Source organism: Oncorhynchus tshawytscha, unplaced genomic scaffold, assembly GCF_018296145.1.
Source record: "Oncorhynchus tshawytscha isolate Ot180627B unplaced genomic scaffold, Otsh_v2.0 Un_contig_5015_pilon_pilon, whole genome shotgun sequence".
Lineage (NCBI taxonomy): Eukaryota > Metazoa > Chordata > Actinopteri > Salmoniformes > Salmonidae > Oncorhynchus > Oncorhynchus tshawytscha.
In genome coordinates this window covers 458,338-474,521 of record NW_024609820.1, presented here as the reverse complement: position 1 = coordinate 474,521, position 16,184 = coordinate 458,338, and the positions used below count along the sequence as shown (strand labels likewise).

Sequence of the window (16,184 nt, the reverse complement as noted above, 5' to 3'; positions counted from 1 at the left end):
CTGTAAGGTAGGTCCTGGGGTCCTGTACTAGGTCCTGGGTACGGTAGGTCCTGGGTACTAGGTCCTGTACAGTAGGTCCTGTACAGTAGGTCCTGTACAGTAGGTCCTGTACTGTAGGTCCTGTACTGTAGGTCCTGTACTGTAGGTCCTGTACTGTAGGTCCTGGGTAGTAGGTCCTGTACGGTAGGTCCTGTACGGTAGGTCCTGTAATGTAGGTCCTGTACGGTAGGTCCTGTACTGTAGGTCCTGGGTAGTAGGTCCTGTACGGTAGGTCCTGTACGGTAGGTCCTGTACGGTAGGTCCTGGGTAGTAGGTCCTGGGTAGTAGGTCCTGGGTAGTAGGTCCTGTACTGTAGGTCCTGTACTGTAGGTCCTGTACTGTAGGTCCTGTACGGTAGGTCCTGTACGGTAGGTCCTGGGTAGTAGGTCCTGGGTAGTAGGTCCTGTACTGTAGGTCCTGTACTGTAGGTCCTGTACTGTAGGTCCTGTACGGTAGGTCCTGGGTAGTAGGTCCTGTAATGTAGGTCCTGGTCCTGTAATGTAGGTCCTGTACTGTAGGTCCTGTACGGTAGGTCCTGTACGGTAGGTCCTGTACGTAGGTCCTGTACGGTAGGTCCTGGGTAGGTAGGTCCTGGGTAGTAGGTCCTGGGTAGTAGGTCCTGGGTAGTAGGTCCTGTACTGTAGGTCCTGTACGTAGGTCCTGTACCTGGTAGGTCCTGTACGGTAGGTCCTGGGTAGGTAGGTCCTGTACGGTAGGTCCTGTAGGGTCCTGGGTAGTAGGTCCTGTACGGTAGGTCCTGGTAGGTCCTGGGTAGTAGGTCCTGTACGGTAGGTCCTGGGTACTGTAGGTCCTAGGTCCTGTACTGTAGGTCCTGGGTAGGTAGGTCCTGGGTACGTAGGTCCTGGGTAGTAGGTCCTGGGTAGTAGGTCCTGTACTGTAGGTCCTGTAGGTCCTGTACTGTAGGTCCTGTACTGTAGGTCCTGTACTGTAGGTCCTGGGTAGTAGGTCCTGTACGGTAGGTCCTAGGTCCTGGTAGGTCCTGTACGGTAGGTCCTGGGTCCTGGGTAGTAGGTCCTGTCCTGGGTACTGTAGGTCCTGTACTGTAGGTCCTGTACTGGTCCTGTAGGTCCTGTACGTAGGTCCTGTACGGTAGGTCCTGTACGGGTAGGTCCTGGGTCCTGTAGGGTCCTGTAGTAGGTCCTGTACTGTAGGTCCTGGTAGGTCCTGGGTACCTGGTAGGTCCTGTACGGTAGGTCCTGGGTAGGTCCTGTACGGTCCTGGGTAGTAGGTCCTGTACTGTAGGTCCTGTACTGTAGGTCCTGTACTGTAGGTCCTGTACTGTAGGTCCTGTACGGTAGGTCCTGGGTAGTAGGTCCTGTAATGTAGGTCCTGTAATGTAGGTCCTGTACTGTAGGTCCTGTACTGTAGGTCCTGTACGGTAGGTCCTGTACGGTAGGTCCTGTACGGTAGGTCCTGTACGGTAGGTCCTGTACGGTAGGTCCTGGGTAGTAGGTCCTGGGTAGTAGGTCCTGGGTAGTAGGTCCTGGGTAGTAGGTCCTGTACTGTAGGTCCTGGGTACCTGTAGGTCCTGTACGGTAGGTCCTGGGTAGTAGGTCCTGTACCTGGTAGGTCCTGTACTGGTAGGTCCTGTACGGTAGGTCCTGTACGGTAGGTCCTGGGTAGGTCCTGTACGGTAGGTCCTGGGTACTAGGTCCTGGTCCTGTAGGTCCTATACAGTAGATCCTATATGGTAGGACCTGGGTGGTAGGTCCTGGGTGGTAGATCCTGTACTGTAGGTCCTGTACTGTAGGTCCTGGGTAGTAGGTCCTGTACGGTAGGTCCTGGGTAGTAGGTCCTGGCTGGTAGGTCCTGTACTGTAGGTCCTGTACGGTAGGTCCTGTACGGTAGGTCCTGTACGGTAGGTCCTGGTCCTGTACGGTAGGTCCTGGGTAGTAGGTCCTGTACGGTAGGTCCTGGGTAGTAGGTCCTGTACGGTAGGTCCTGGGTAGTAGGTCCTGTAGTAGGTCCTGTACTGTAGGTCCTGTACGGTAGGTCCTGGGTAGTAGGTCCTGTACTGTAGGTCCTGTACTGTAGGTCCTGTACTGTAGGTCCTGTGTAGTAGGTCCTGTACTGTAGGTCCTGTACGGTTGGTCCTGGGTAGTAGGTCCTGTACGGTAGGTCCTGTTCTGTAGGTCCTGTACGGTAGGTCCTGGGTACTAGGTCCTGTACGGTAGGTCCTGGGTAGTAGGTCGTGTACGGTAGGTCCTGGGTAGTAGGTCCTGTATTGTAGGTCCTGGGTAGTAGGTCCTGTTCTGTAGGTCCTGTACGGTAGGTCCTGGGTACTAGGTCCTGTACGGTAGGTCCTGGGTAGTTGGTCCTGTATTGTAGGTCCTGTACTGTAGGTCCTGTACTGTAGGTCCTGTACTGTAGGTCCTGTACGGTAGGTCCTGTACGGTAGGTCCTGGGTAGTAGGTCCTGGGTAGTAGGTCCTGGGTAGTAGGTCCTGGGTAGTAGGTCCTGTACTGTAGGTCCTGTACTGTAGGTCCTGGGTACTGTAGGTCCTGTACTGTAGGTCCTGTACTGTAGGTCCTGTACTGTAGGTCCTGTACTGTAGGTCCTGGGTAGTAGGTCCTGTATGGTAGGTCCTGTACGGTAGGTCCTGGGTAGTAGGTCCTGGGTAGTAGGTCCTGTACTGTAGGTCCTGTACGGTAGGTCCTGGGTAGTAGGTCCTGTACTGTAGGTCCTGTACTGTAGGTTCTGTACGGTAGGTCCTGGGTGGTCCTGGTCCTGTACTGTAGGTCCTTTACGGTAGGTCCTGTACGGTAGGTCCTGGGGTCCTGGGTACAAGTCCTGTACGGTAGGTCCTGGGTACTAGGTCCTGTACGGTAGGTCCTGTACGGTAGGTCCTGGGTATTAGGTCCTGTACGGTAGGTCCTGTACGGTAGGTCTGGTGGTTTGTCCTGTACGGTAGTTCCTATACGCTAGTTCCTGGGTGGTGGGTCCTGGTCCTGTACGGTAGGTCCTGGGTAGTAGGTCCTGTACGGTAGGTCCTGTACGGTAGGTCCTGTACGGTAGGTCCTGGGTACTAGGTCCTGTACGGTAGGTCCTGTACGGTAGGTCCTGTACGGTAGGTCCTGGGTACTAGGTCCTGTACGGTACGTCCTGGGTACTAGGTCCTGTACGGTAGGTCCTATACAGTAGATCCTATATGGTAGGACCTGGGTGGTAGATCCTGTACTGTAGGTCCTGGGTAGTAGGTCCTGTACGGTAGGTCCTGGGTAGTAGGTCCTGGCTGGTAGGTCCTGTACTGTAGGTCCTGTAAGGTAGGTCCTGTACTGTAGGTCCTGTACGGTAGGTCCTGTAGGTCCTGGGTACGGTCCTGGGTACGGTAGGTCCTGTACGGTAAGTCCTGGGTAGTAGGTCCTGTACGGTAGGTCCTGGGTAGTAGGTCCTGTACGGTAGGTCCTGGGTAGTAGGTCCTGTACTGTAGGTCCTGTACGGTAGGTCCTGGGTAGTAGGTCCTGTACTGTAGGTCCTGTACTGTAGGTCCTGTACTGTAGGTCCTGTGTAGTAGGTCCTGTACTGTAGGTCCTGTACGGTTGGTCCTGGGTAGTAGGTCCTGTACGGTAGGTCCTGTTCTGTAGGTCCTGTACGGTAGGTCCTGGGTACTAGGTCCTGTACGGTAGGTCCTGGGTAGTAGGTCCTGGGTAGTAGGTCCTGGGTAGTAGGTCCTGTATTGTAGGTCCTGGGTAGTAGGTCCTGTTCTGTAGGTCCTGTCCTGTACGGTAGGTCCTGGGTACTAGGTCCTGTACGGTAGGTCCTGGGTAGTTGGTCCTGTATTGTAGGTCCTGTACTGTAGGTCCTGTACTGTAGGTCCTGTACTGTAGGTCCTGTACGGTAGGTCCTGTACGGTAGTAGGTCCTGTACGGTAGGTCCTGTACGGTAGGTCCTGTACGGTAGGTCCTGTACGGTAGGTCCTGTAGGTAGGTCCTGGGTAGTCCTGTACGGTAGGTCCTGGGTAGTCCTGGGTAGTAGGTCCTGGGTAGTAGGTCCTGGGTAGTAGGTCCTGGGTAGTAGGTCCTGTACTGTAGGTCCTGGGTAGTAGGTCCTGTACTGTAGGTCCTGTACTGTAGGTCCTGTAGGTCCTGTACGGTAGGTCCTGTAGTAGGTCCTGGTAGGTCCTGGGTAGTAGGTCCTGGGTAGTAGGTCCTGTACTGTAGGTCCTGTACGGTAGGTCCTGGGTAGTAGGTCCTGTACTGTAGGTCCTGTACTGTAGGTTCTGTACGGTAGGTCCTGGGTGGTAGGTCCTGTACTGTAGGTCCTTTACGGTAGGTCCTGTACGGTAGGTCCTGGGTACAAGTCCTGTACGGTAGGTCCTGGGTACTAGGTCCTGTACGGTAGGTCCTGTACGGTAGGTCCTGGGTATTAGGTCCTGTACGGTAGGTCCTGTACGGTAGGTACTGGTGGTTTGTCCTGTACGGTAGTTCCTATACGCTAGTTCCTGGGTGGTGGGTCCTGTACGGTAGGTCCTGGGTAGTAGGTCCTGTACGGTAGGTCCTGTACGGTAGGTCCTGTACGGTAGGTCCTGGGTACTAGGTCCTGTACGGTAGGTCCTGTACGGTAGGTCCTGGGTAGTAGGTCCTGTACGGTAGGTCCTGTACGGTAGGTCCTGGGTACTAGGTCCTGTACGGTAGGTCCTGGGTACTAGGTCCTGTACGGTAGGTCCTATACAGTAGATCCTATATGGTAGGACCTGGGTAGGTCCTGGGTGGTAGATCCTGTACTGTAGGTCCTGTACTGTAGGTCCTGGGTAGTAGGTCCTGTACGGTAGGTCCTGGGTAGTAGGTCCTGGCTGGTAGGTCCTGTACTGTAGGTCCTGTAAGGTAGGTCCTGTACTGTAGGTCCTGTACGGTAGGTCCTGTACGGTAGGTCCTGTACGGTAGGTCCTGTACGGTAAGTCCTGGGTAGTAGGTCCTGTACGGTAGGTCCTGGGTAGTAGGTCCTGTACGGTAGGTCCTGGGTAGTAGGTCCTGTACTGGGTCCTGTAGGTCCTGGGTAGTAGGTCCTGTACTGTAGGTCCTGTACTGTAGGTCCTGTACTGTAGGTCCTGTGTAGTAGGTCCTGTACTGTAGGTCCTGTACGGTTGGTCCTGGGTAGTAGGTCCTGTACGGTAGGTCCTGTTCTGTAGGTCCTGTACGGTAGGTCCTGGGTACTAGGTCCTGTACGGTAGGTCCTGGGTAGTAGGTCGTGTACGGTAGGTCCTGGGTAGTAGGTCCTGTATTGTAGGTCCTGGGTAGTAGGTCCTGTTCTGTAGGTCCTGTACGGTAGGTCCTGGGTACTAGGTCCTGTACGGTAGGTCCTGGGTAGTTGGTCCTGTATTGTAGGTCCTGTACTGTAGGTCCTGTACTGTAGGTCCTGGGTAGTAGGTCCTGTATGGTAGGTCCTGTAATGTAGGTCCTGTACGGTAGGTCCTGTACTGTAGGTCCTGTACGGTAGGTCTTGTACGGTAGGTCCTGTACGGTAGGTCTTGTACGGTAGGTCCTGTACGGTAGGTCCTGGGTAGTAGGTCCTGGGTAGTAGGTCCTGGGTAGTAGGTCCTGGGTAGTAGGTCCTGGGTAGTAGGTCCTGGGTAGTAGGTCCTGTACTGTAGGTCCTGTACTGGTAGGTCCTGTACGGTAGGTCCTGTACGGTAGGTCCTGTACTCCTGTAGGGTCCTGGGTAGTAGGTCCTGTACGGTAGGTCCTGTACGGTAGGTCCTGGGTACTATGTCCTGTACGGAGGTCCTGGGTACTAGGTCCTGTACGGTAGGTCCTGGGTGGTAGGTCCTGTACGGTAGGTTCTGGGTGGTAGGTCCTGTACTGTAGGTCCTGTACTGTAGGTCCTGGGTAGTAGGTCCTGTACGGTAGGTCCTGGGTACTAGGTCCTGTACGGTAGGTCCTGGGTACTAGGTCCTGTACGGTAGGTCCTGTACGGTAGGTCCTGTACGGTAGGTCCTGTACGGTAGGTCCTGGGTACTAGGTCCTGTACGGTAGGTCCTGTACGGTAGGTCCTGGGTAGTAGGTCCTGTACGGTAGGTCCTGGGTACTAGGTCCTGTACGGTAGGTCCTCGGTACTAGGTCCTGTACGGTAGGTCCTGTACGGTAGGTCCTGTACGGTAGGTCCTGTACGGTAGGTCCTGGGTATTAGGTCCTGTACGGTAGGTACTGGTGGTTTGTCCTGTACGGTAGGTCCTGTACGGTAGGTCCTGTACGGTAGGTCCTGTACGGTAGGTCCTGGGTACTAGGTCCTGTACGGTAGGTCCTGTACGGTAGGTCCTGGGTAGTAGGTCCTGTACGGTAGGTCCTGGGTACTAGGTCCTGTACGGTAGGTCCTGGGTACTAGGTCCTGTACGGTAGGTCCTAAACGGTAGATCCTATACGGTAGGACCTGGGTGGTAGGTCCTGGGTGGTAGGTCCTGTACTGTAGGTCCTGGTTAGTAGGTCCTGTACTGTTGTTCCTGGGTAGTAGGTCCTGTACGGTAGGTCCTGGGTAGTAGGTCCTGGGTAGTAGGTCCTGTACTGTAGGTCCTGTACGGTAGGCCTTGGGTAGTAGGTCCTGTACAGTAGGTCCTGGGTAGTAGGTCCTGTACGGTAGGTCCTGGGTAGTAGGTCCTTTACGGTAGGTCCTGTACGGTAGGTCCTGGGTAGTAGGTTCTGTACTGTAGGTCCTGGGTAGTAGGTCATGTACGGTAGATCCTGGGTAATAGTTCCTGTACGGTAGATCCTGGGTAATAGTTCCTGTACGGTAGATCCTGGGTAGTAGGTCCTGTACGGTAGGTCCTGGGTACTAGGTCCTGTACGGTAGGTCCTGTACTGTAGGTCCTGTACTGTAGGTCCTGGGTAGTAGGTCCTGTACTGTTGGTCCTGGGTAGTAGGTCCTGTACTGTAGGTCCTGTACTGTAGGTCCTGGGTAGTAGGTCCTGTACTGTAGGTCCTGTACTGTAGGTCCTGGGAAGTAGGTCCTGTACTGTAGGTCCTGTACTGTAGGTCCTGTACTGTAGGTCCTGTACGGTAGGTCCTGTACTGTAGGTCCTGTACGGTAGGTCCTGGGTAGTAGCCTATGAGGAAATGGTCCAGATATCAGAATGTGTATTTGTTCCATTGAGAGAATCATATGACCTTGTTTTCTGTCAACAAAACAGTCTGCCATTTGGAACAACAAAGATTCATCCTACTGTTCTCTAGCCTGCAATCCACACTGGCTAGGATAAAACTGAAGGACTGTTGCCACTGGCTAGCCGGGCTAGTAGACCACAATTTCTACTGGCTCGGGTGCGAAATAAGTGCCATGAGATCTTTGAAAATACAAAATATCCTTAACGGCAGGGCTAGTTGGACACATTTTTCTACTGACCCGGTTTGAAACGTACTAGCTTCGGGCTAGCAGACTGGCTTCATTTCCATCCCTGACTGTAGTGAAACAGAGTGACATTCAGTCAGTGGAGATTCAAGATAACGGTACTCTCTTTCCTCTGTCTACTCATTGGCAGGTGAAATCTGCCCTGAGGCTTCCTAGGAGGAGTCTGAACCATCTGGAGGTGACTAGGAGCAGTAGACAGGTCAGTTCCTGATACAGTAGCATGGAGGTGACTAGGAGCAGTAGACAGGTCAGTTCCTGATACAGTAGGATGGAGGTGACTAGGAGCAGTAGACAGGTCAGGTCCTGATACAGTAGGATGACTAGGAGCAGTAGACAGGTCAGGTCCTGATAGAGTAGGATGGAGATGACTAGGAGCAGTAGACAGGTCAGGTCCTGATACAGTAGGATGGAGGTGACTAGGAGCAGTAGACAGGTCAGGTCCTGATAGAGTAGGATGACTAGGAGCAGTAGACAGGTCACATCCTGATACAGTAGGATGGAGGTGACTAGGAGCAGTAGACAGGTCAGGTCCTGATAGAGTAGGATGACTAGGAGCAGTAGACAGGTCACATCCTGATACAGTAGGATGGAGGTGACTAGGAGCAGTAGACAGGTCAGGTCCTGATAGAGTAGGATGACTAGGAGCAGTAGACAGGTCACATCCTGATACAGTAGGATGGAGGTGACTAGGAGCAGTAGACAGGTCAGGTCCTGATAGAGTAGGATGACTAGGAGCAGTAGAGGTCAGGTCACATCCTGATACAGTAGGATGGAGGTGACTAGGAGCAGTAGACAGGTCAGGTCCTGATACAGTAGGATGACTGGGAGCAGTAGACAGGTCACAGTCCTGAGGTACAGTAGGATAGGTAGGATGACTAGGAGCAGTAGACAGGTCACATCCTGATACAGTAGGATGGAGGTGACTAGGAGCAGTAGACAGGTCAGGTCCTGATAGAGTAGGATGACTAGGAGCAGTAGACAGGTCACATCCTGATACAGTAGGATGGAGGTGACTAGGACTAGGAGCAGTAGACAGGTCAGGTCCTGATAGAGTAGGATGACTAGGAGCAGTAGACAGGTCACATCCTGATACAGTAGGATGGAGGTGACTAGGAGCAGTAGACAGGTCAGGTCCTGATAGAGTAGGATGACTAGGAGCAGTAGACAGGTCACATCCTGATAGAGTAGATGACTAGGAGCAGTAGACAGGTCACATCCTGATACAGTAGGATGGAGGTGACTAGGAGCAGTAGACAGGTCAGGTCCTGATACAGTAGGATGACTGGGAGCAGTAGACAGGTCACATCCTGATACAGTAGGATGGAGGTGACTAGGAGCAGTAGACAGGTCAGGTCCTGATAGAGTAGGATGACTAGGAGCAGTAGACAGGTCACATCCTGATACAGTAGGATGGAGGTGACTAGGAGCAGTAGACAGGTCAGGTCCTGATAGAGTAGGATGACTAGGAGCAGTAGACAGGTCACATCCTGATACAGTAGGATGACTAGGAGCAGTAGACAGGTCACATCCTGATACAGTAGGATGGAGGTGACTAGGAGCAGTAGACAGGTCAGGTCCTGATAGAGTAGGATGACTAGGAGCAGTAGACAGGTCACATCCTGATACAGTAGGATGGAGGTGACTAGGAGCAGTAGACAGGTCACATCCTGATACAGTAGGATGACTAGGAGCAGTAGACAGGTCACATCCTGATACAGTAGGATGGAGGTGACTAGGAGCAGTAGACAGGTCACATCCTGATACAGTAGGATGGAGGTGACTAGGAGCAGTAGACAGGTCAGGTCCTGATACAGTAGGATGACTAGGAGCAGTAGACAGGTCAGGTCCTGATACAGTAGGATGACTAGGAGCAGTAGACAGGTCAGGTCCTGATACAGTAGGATGACTAGGAGCAGTAGACAGGTCAGGTCCTGATACAGTAGGATGACTAGGAGCAGTAGACAGGTCACATCCTGATACAGTAGGATGGAGATGACTAGGAGCAGTAGACAGGTCAGGTCCTGATAGAGTAGGATGACTAGGAGTAGTAGACAGGTCAGGTCCTGATACAGTAGGATGACTAGGAGCAGTAGACAGGTCACATCCTGATACAGTAGGATGGAGATGACTAGGAGCAGTAGACAGGTCAGGTCCTGATAGAGTAGGATGACTAGGAGCAGTAGACAGGTCAGGTCCTGATACAGTAGGATGACTAGGAGCAGTAGACAGGTCAGGTCCTGATACAGTAGGATGACTAGGAGCAGTAGACAGGTCAGGTCCTGATACAGTAGGATGACTAGGAGCAGTAGACAGGTCAGGTCCTGATACAGTAGGATGACTAGGAGCAGTAGACAGGTCACATCCTGATACAGTAGGATGAGGTGACTAGGAGCAGTAGACAGGTCACATCCTGATACAGTAGGATGACTAGGAGCAGTAGACAGGTCACATCCTGATACAGTAGGATGACTAGGAGCAGTAGACAGGTCAGGTCCTGATAGGATGAGGTGACTAGGAGCAGTAGATCACATCCTGATACAGTAGGATGACTAGGAGCAGTAGACAGGTCACATCCTGATACAGTAGGATGACTAGGAGCAGTAGACAGGTCAGGTCCTGATACAGTAGGATGACAGTAGGATGGAGGTGACTAGGAGCAGTAGACAGGTCACATCCTGATACAGTAGGATGGAGCAGTGACTAGGAGCAGTAGATGACAGGTCAGGTCCTCCTGATACAGTAGGATGATGGATGTAGGAGCAGGTGACTAGGAGCAGTAGACAGGTCAGGTCCTGATACAGTAGGATGACTAGGAGCAGTAGACAGGTCAGGTCCTGATACAGTAGGATGGAGGTGACTAGGTAGACAGGTCAGGTCCTGATACAGTAGGATGACTAGGAGCAGTAGACAGGTCAGGTCCTGATACAGTAGGATGACTAGGAGCAGTAGACAGGTCAGGTCCTGATACAGTAGGATGACTAGGAGCAGTAGACAGGTCAGGTCCTGATACAGTAGGATGACTAGGAGCAGTAGACAGGTCAGGTCCTGATACAGTAGGATGACTAGGAGCAGTAGACAGGTCAGGTCCTGATACAGTAGGATGGAGGTGACTAGGAGCAGTAGACAGGTCAGGTCCTGATACAGTAGGATGGAGGTGACTAGGAGCAGTAGACAGGTCAGGTCCTGATACAGTAGGATGACTAGAGGTGACTATACAGGAGGAGACTAGACAGGTCACAGGTCAGTCCTGATACAGATGGAGTAGGATGACTAGGATGACTAGGAGCAGTAGACAGGTCAGGTCCTGATACAGTAGGATGGAGGTGACTAGGAGCAGTAGACAGGTCAGGTCCTGATACAGTAGGATGACTAGGAGCAGTAGACAGGTCAGGTCCTGATACAGTAGGATGTTCAGTATTACATTGTGTTCTTGTTTTATTTTGTATATGTGTATTTTATTGACTATCAGCTGTAAAGTCTGCAATCAGGGATAATAAATATTCTCTACTCTACTCAGGGCCAGCCAGAGAGCCCCCGGTGTAGGAGCAGGGGCCAGCCAGAGAGCCCCCGGTGTAGGAGCAGGGGCCAGCCAGAGAGCCCCGGTGTAGGAGCAGGGGCCAGCCAGAGATCCCCGGTGTAGGAGCAGGGGCCAGCCAGAGATCCCCCGGTGTAGGAGCAGGGGCCAGCCAGAGAGCCCCCGGTGTAGGAGCAGGGGCCAGCCAGAGAGCCCCCGGTGTAGGAGCAGGGGTCAGGACCATGGCAACACCCCGAAGAAGAGACGTCACCTCACCAGACAGGGCAGCTCCTCCTCTTCCTCCTCATCCTCACTGTGCTCCCCCCGGGGGTCGTCCCGCCTCACTCTGTGCCGCTGCCTTTCTCCCAGCATGCTGAGCCCCACCAACAACCTCCAGGTGTTCTTCCTAATGATGATAATAATAACAACCAATAATAATAACAATATTAATAATATTATTATTGTTAGGTGCCCTTCCTGGACTCCTTCACCGCCCTCCCCGTCCGACCGCCGCCCAGGGAGGAGTTGGAGTGGAAACAGGTGAGAGCAGAGCGCCACCTACAGGCTGGAGGCCAAACCACGGTGGTTCGGTGGATCAAGAAGATTACAAAATAGACTTGCAGAATTTGGCTTCCTGCTCTTTTCTCTTCCTAGTAAAGTTGATATCATATAGTGACCGTTCTGACTGTGTGTCGTGTTGAAGGTAGTAGATTTGCTGTGGAGCGACCCGAAGAGCCAGCCAGGCTGCAGTCCCAACACCTTCAGGGGAGGAGGCAGTTACTTCGGGCCAGACGTGACTAGACGCCTGCTGGAGAGACACGGCATGACTCTGCTGATCAGATCACATGAGTGTAAACAGGAGGGCTACGAACTCTGCCACGGCGGACAGGTGATCTGTTAGGCTAGCAGACAACAGGACTAGCTCTATAAGATATATGATGGCTAGCAGACAACAGGACTAGCTCTATAAGATATATGATGGCTAGCAGACAACAGGACTAGCTCTATAAGATATATGATGGCTAGCAGACAACAGGACTAGCTCTATAAGATATATGATGGCTAGCAGACAACAGGACTAGCTCTATAAGATATATGATGGCTAGCAGACAACAGGACTAGCTCTAGAAGATATATGATGGCTAGCAGACAACAGGACTAGCTCTATAAGATATATGATGGCAACAGGACTAGCAGACAACAGGACTAGCTCTATAAGATATATGATGGCTAGCAGACAACAGGACTAGCTCTATAAGATATATGATGGCTAGCAGACAACAGGACTAGCTCTATAAGATATATGATGGCTAGCAGACAACAGGACTAGCTCTAGAAGATATATGATGGCTAGCAGACAACAGATCTAGCTCTATAAGATATATGATGGCTAGCAGACAACAGGACTAGCTCTATAAGATATATGATGGCTAGCAGACAACAGGACTAGCTCTATAAGATATATGATGGCTAGCAGACAACAGGACTAGCTCTATAAGATATATGATGGCTAGCAGACAACAGGACTAGCTCTAGAAGATATATGATAGTTAATGTGTCTGTGTCTGGGTCCCCCCCCCCCATGGCTAGTAGACCACCTGACTCTAGTAGACCACCTGACTCTAGTAGACCACCTGACTCTAGTAGACCATCTGACTCTATAAGATCTAAGTGTATTTTGTTCTTTCAGGTGATCACCATTTTCTCTGCGTCTAACTACTATGAGGAGGGTAGTAACCGTGGAGCCTACATTAAACTGGGCAGAGAGCTGGTCCCTCGCTTCTTCCAGTACCAGGTCAGCAGGAATACCAGGAAACTCACCCTGACTCAGAGGTAGGGGCTGGGGTGGAGGTGGAGGTAGGGGCTGGGGTGGAGGTGGAGGTAGGGGCTGGGGTGGAGGTGGAGGTAGGGGCTGGGGTGGAGGTGGAGGTAGGGGCTGGGGTGGAGGTGGAGGTGGAGGTAGGGGCTGGGATGGAGGTGGGGGTAGGTGGGAGGTGGAGGTAGACCACCTGGAGGTGGAGGTAGACCACTGGAGGTGGAGGTAGGGGCTGGAGGTGGAGGTGGAGGGCTGGAGGTGGAGGTAGGGGCTGGAGGTGGAGGTGGAGGTAGGGGCTGGAGGTGGAGGTGGAGGTAGGGGCTGGGGTGGAGGTAGGGGCTGGGGTGGAGGTGGAGGTAGGGGCTGGGGTGGAGGTGGAGGTAGGGGCTGGGGGGAGGTGGAGGTAGGCTAGGGCTGGAGGTGGAGGTAGGGGCTGGAGGTGGAGGTAGGGGGGCTGGTGGAGGTGGAGGTAGGGGCTGGAGGTGGAGGTAGGGGCTGGAGGTGGAGGTAGGAGGTGGAGGTAGGGGGGCTGGAGGTGGAGGTAGGGGCTGGAGGTGGAGGTAGGGGGGGCTGGAGGTGGGTAGGTAGGGGCTGGAGGTGGAGGTAGGGGCTGGAGGTGGAGGTGGAGGTAGGGGGCTGGAGGTGGAGGTAGGGGCTAAGGTGGAGGTAGGGGCCGGAGGTGGAGGTAGGGGCCGGAGGTGGAGGTAGGGGCTGGAGGTGGAGGTAGGGGCTGGAGGTGGAGGTAGGGGCCAGGTGGAGGTAGGGGCTGGAAGGTGGAGGTAGGGGCCAAGGTGGAGGTAGGGGCCAAGGTGGAGGTAGGGGCCGGGGTGGAGGTGGAGGTAGGGGCTGGGGTGGAGGTGGAGGTAGGGGCTGGGGTGGAGGTAGGGGCTGGGGTGGAGGTAGGGGCTGGGGTGGAGGTAGGGGGGTGGAGGTAGGGGCTGGGAAGGAGGTAAGGGTGGGGGTGGGGCCAGGTGGAGGTAGGGGCTGGGGTGGAGGTGGAGGTAGGGGCTGGGGTGGGGGTAGGGGCTGGGGTGGAGGTGGAGGTGGGGCTGGAGGTGGAGGTGGAGGTAGGGGCTGGGGGTGGAGGTAGGGGGTGGAGGTAGGGGCTGGGGGTGGAGGTGGAGGTAGGGGCTGGGGTGGAGGTGGAGGTAGGGGATGGGATGGAGGAAGGGGCCAAGGTGGAGGAAGGGGCCAAGGTGGAGGTAGGGGCCAAGGTGGAGGTAGGGGGTAAGGTGGAGGTAGGGGCTGGAGGGGGGCTGGAGTGGAGTGGAGGTAGGGGCTGGGGTGGAGGTGGAGGTAGGGGTGGAGGTGGGGGGCTGGGAAGGAGGTAAGGGCTGGGGGAGGTGGAGGTAAGGGGCTGGGGGTAGGGGGAGGTAGGGGCTGGGGTGGAGGTGGGGGGTGGAGGGGGGCTGGGGTGGAGGTGGAGGTAGGGGTGGAGGTGGAGGGGGGTGGAGGTAGGGGCTGGGAAGGAGGTAAGGGCTGGGGCTGGGGTGGAGGTGGAGGTAGGGGCTGGGGTGGAGGTGGAGGTAGGGGCTGGGGTGGGGGTAGGGGCTGGGGTGGAGGTGGAGGTAGGGGCTGGAGGTGGAGGTGGAGGTAGGGGCTGGAGGTGGAGGTAGGGGCTGGGGTGGAGGTGGAGTTAGGGGCTGGGGTGGAGGTGGAGGTAGGGGCTGGGGTGGAGGTGGAGGTAGGGGCTGGGGTGGAGGAAGGGGCTGGGGTGGAGGTAGGGGCTAAGGTGGAGGTAGGGGCTGGGGTGGAGGTATAGGCTGGGGGAGGTAGGGGCTGGGGTAGGGGCTGGGGGGGAGGTAGGGGCTGGAGGTGGAGGTAGGGGCTGGAGGTGGAGGTAGGGGCTGGAGGTGGAGGTAGGGGCTGGAGGTGGAGGTGGAGGGGCTAAGGTGGAGGTAGGGGCTGGGTGGAGGTAGGGGCTAGGTGGAGGTAGGGGCTGGGGTGGAGGTGGAGGTATAGGCTGGAGGTGGAGGTAGGGGCTGGAGGTGGAGGTAGGGGCTGGAGGTGGAGGTAGGGGCTGGAGGTGGAGGTAGGGGCTGAAGGTGGAGGTAGGGGCTGGAGGTGGAGGTGGAGGTAGGGGCTGGAGGTGGAGGTGGAGGTGGAGGTAGGGGCCAAGGTGGAGGTAGGGGCCAAGTTGGAGGTAGGGGCTGGGGTGGAGGTGGAGGTAGGGGCTGGGGTGGAGGTAGGGGCTGGAGGTGGAGGTAGGGGCTGGAGGTGGAGGTAGGGGCTGGAGGTGGAGGTAGGGGCTGGAGGTGGAGGTAGGGGCTGGAGGTGGAGGTAGGGGCTAAGGTGGAGGTAGGGGCTAAGGTGGAGGTAGGGGCTGGGGTGGAGGTGGAGGTATAGGCTGGAGGTGGAGGGGCTGGGGTGGAGGTGGGGCTGGGGTGGAGGTAGAGGGCTGGAGGTGGAGGTAGGGGCTGGAGGTGGAGGTAGGGGCTGGAGGTGGAGGTGGAGGTAGGGGCTGGAGGTGGAGGTGGAGGTAGGGGCTGGAGGTGGAGGTGGAGGTGGAGGTAGGGGCCAAGGTGGAGGTAGGGGCCAGGTTGGAGGGCTGGAGGGGCTGGGGTGGAGGTGGAGGTAGGGGCTGGGGTGGAGGTAGGGGCTGGGGTGGAGGTAGGGGGTGGAGGTAGGGGCTGGGGTAAGGGCTGGTAACAGTGGTAAGGGCTGGGGTGGGGGGAGGTGGAGGTAGGGGCTGGGGGGAGGGGGGCTGGGGGAGGTATGGGCTGGGGTGGAGGTAGGGGCTGGGGTGGAGGTAGGGGGTGGAGGGGGGTGGGGTGGAGGTAGGGGCTGGGGTGGAGGTGGAGGTAGGGGCTGGAGGTGGAGGTGGAGGTAGGGGCTGGGGTGGAGGTGGAGGTAGGGGCTGGGGAATCACGGTTCCTACTGGTCTCTACATACAGAGTGTGACAATGAGTTGATTATCGTGTGTGTGTCCGTCCGTCCGCAGGGTGAATGTGGCAGAGGGTTCGGCTGTAAGGGCTGTACAGGAGAAGCTGTTTTCCCACCGCTCAGAACTCATGGCTGCCTTTCAGCAGTATGACACAAGTAACAGTGGTAAGATATTTTGGCAATAACACCCAATAACGCCTGCCAGCTGTTAAAAAACAGACTCCTATGACATAGTCATGTTCTGAGATGTGTAGCCACCTGCCATACAGATCACCTGGAACGCGCCCATCATTGTGTATCATTAGTGACTCTGCTGTGTCTGTTCCAGGCTATAGCTCTATCAGTGAGTTAGACTGTCTGTTCCAGGCTATAGCTCTATCAGTGAGTTAGACTGTCTGTTCCAGGCTATAGCTCTATCAGTGAGTTAGACTGTCTGTTCCAGGCTATATCTCTATCAGTGAGTTAGACTGTCTGTTCCAGGCTATATCTCTGTCTGTTAGTGAGTTAGACAGTCTGTTCCAGGCTATATCTCTGTCTGTTAGTGAGTTAGACTGTCTGTTCCAGGCTATATCT

At 55.1% G+C, this 16,184-nt stretch overlaps 1 protein-coding gene across 1 annotated transcript in view; it reads left to right on the top strand.

Moving 5' to 3' along the window:
• Window positions 1-16,184, top strand: part of ppef1 (protein phosphatase, EF-hand calcium binding domain 1) — a 36,518-nt gene that overhangs the window by 17,736 nt on the left and 2,598 nt on the right. Inside the window, 7 exon segments of the mRNA XM_042318992.1 lie at window positions 7,529-7,597; window positions 10,916-11,040; window positions 11,042-11,309; window positions 11,381-11,452; window positions 11,616-11,801; window positions 12,603-12,745; window positions 15,670-15,776. Coding sequence (XP_042174926.1) covers window positions 7,529-7,597; window positions 10,916-11,040; window positions 11,042-11,309; window positions 11,381-11,452; window positions 11,616-11,801; window positions 12,603-12,745; window positions 15,670-15,776 — 970 coding nt within the window.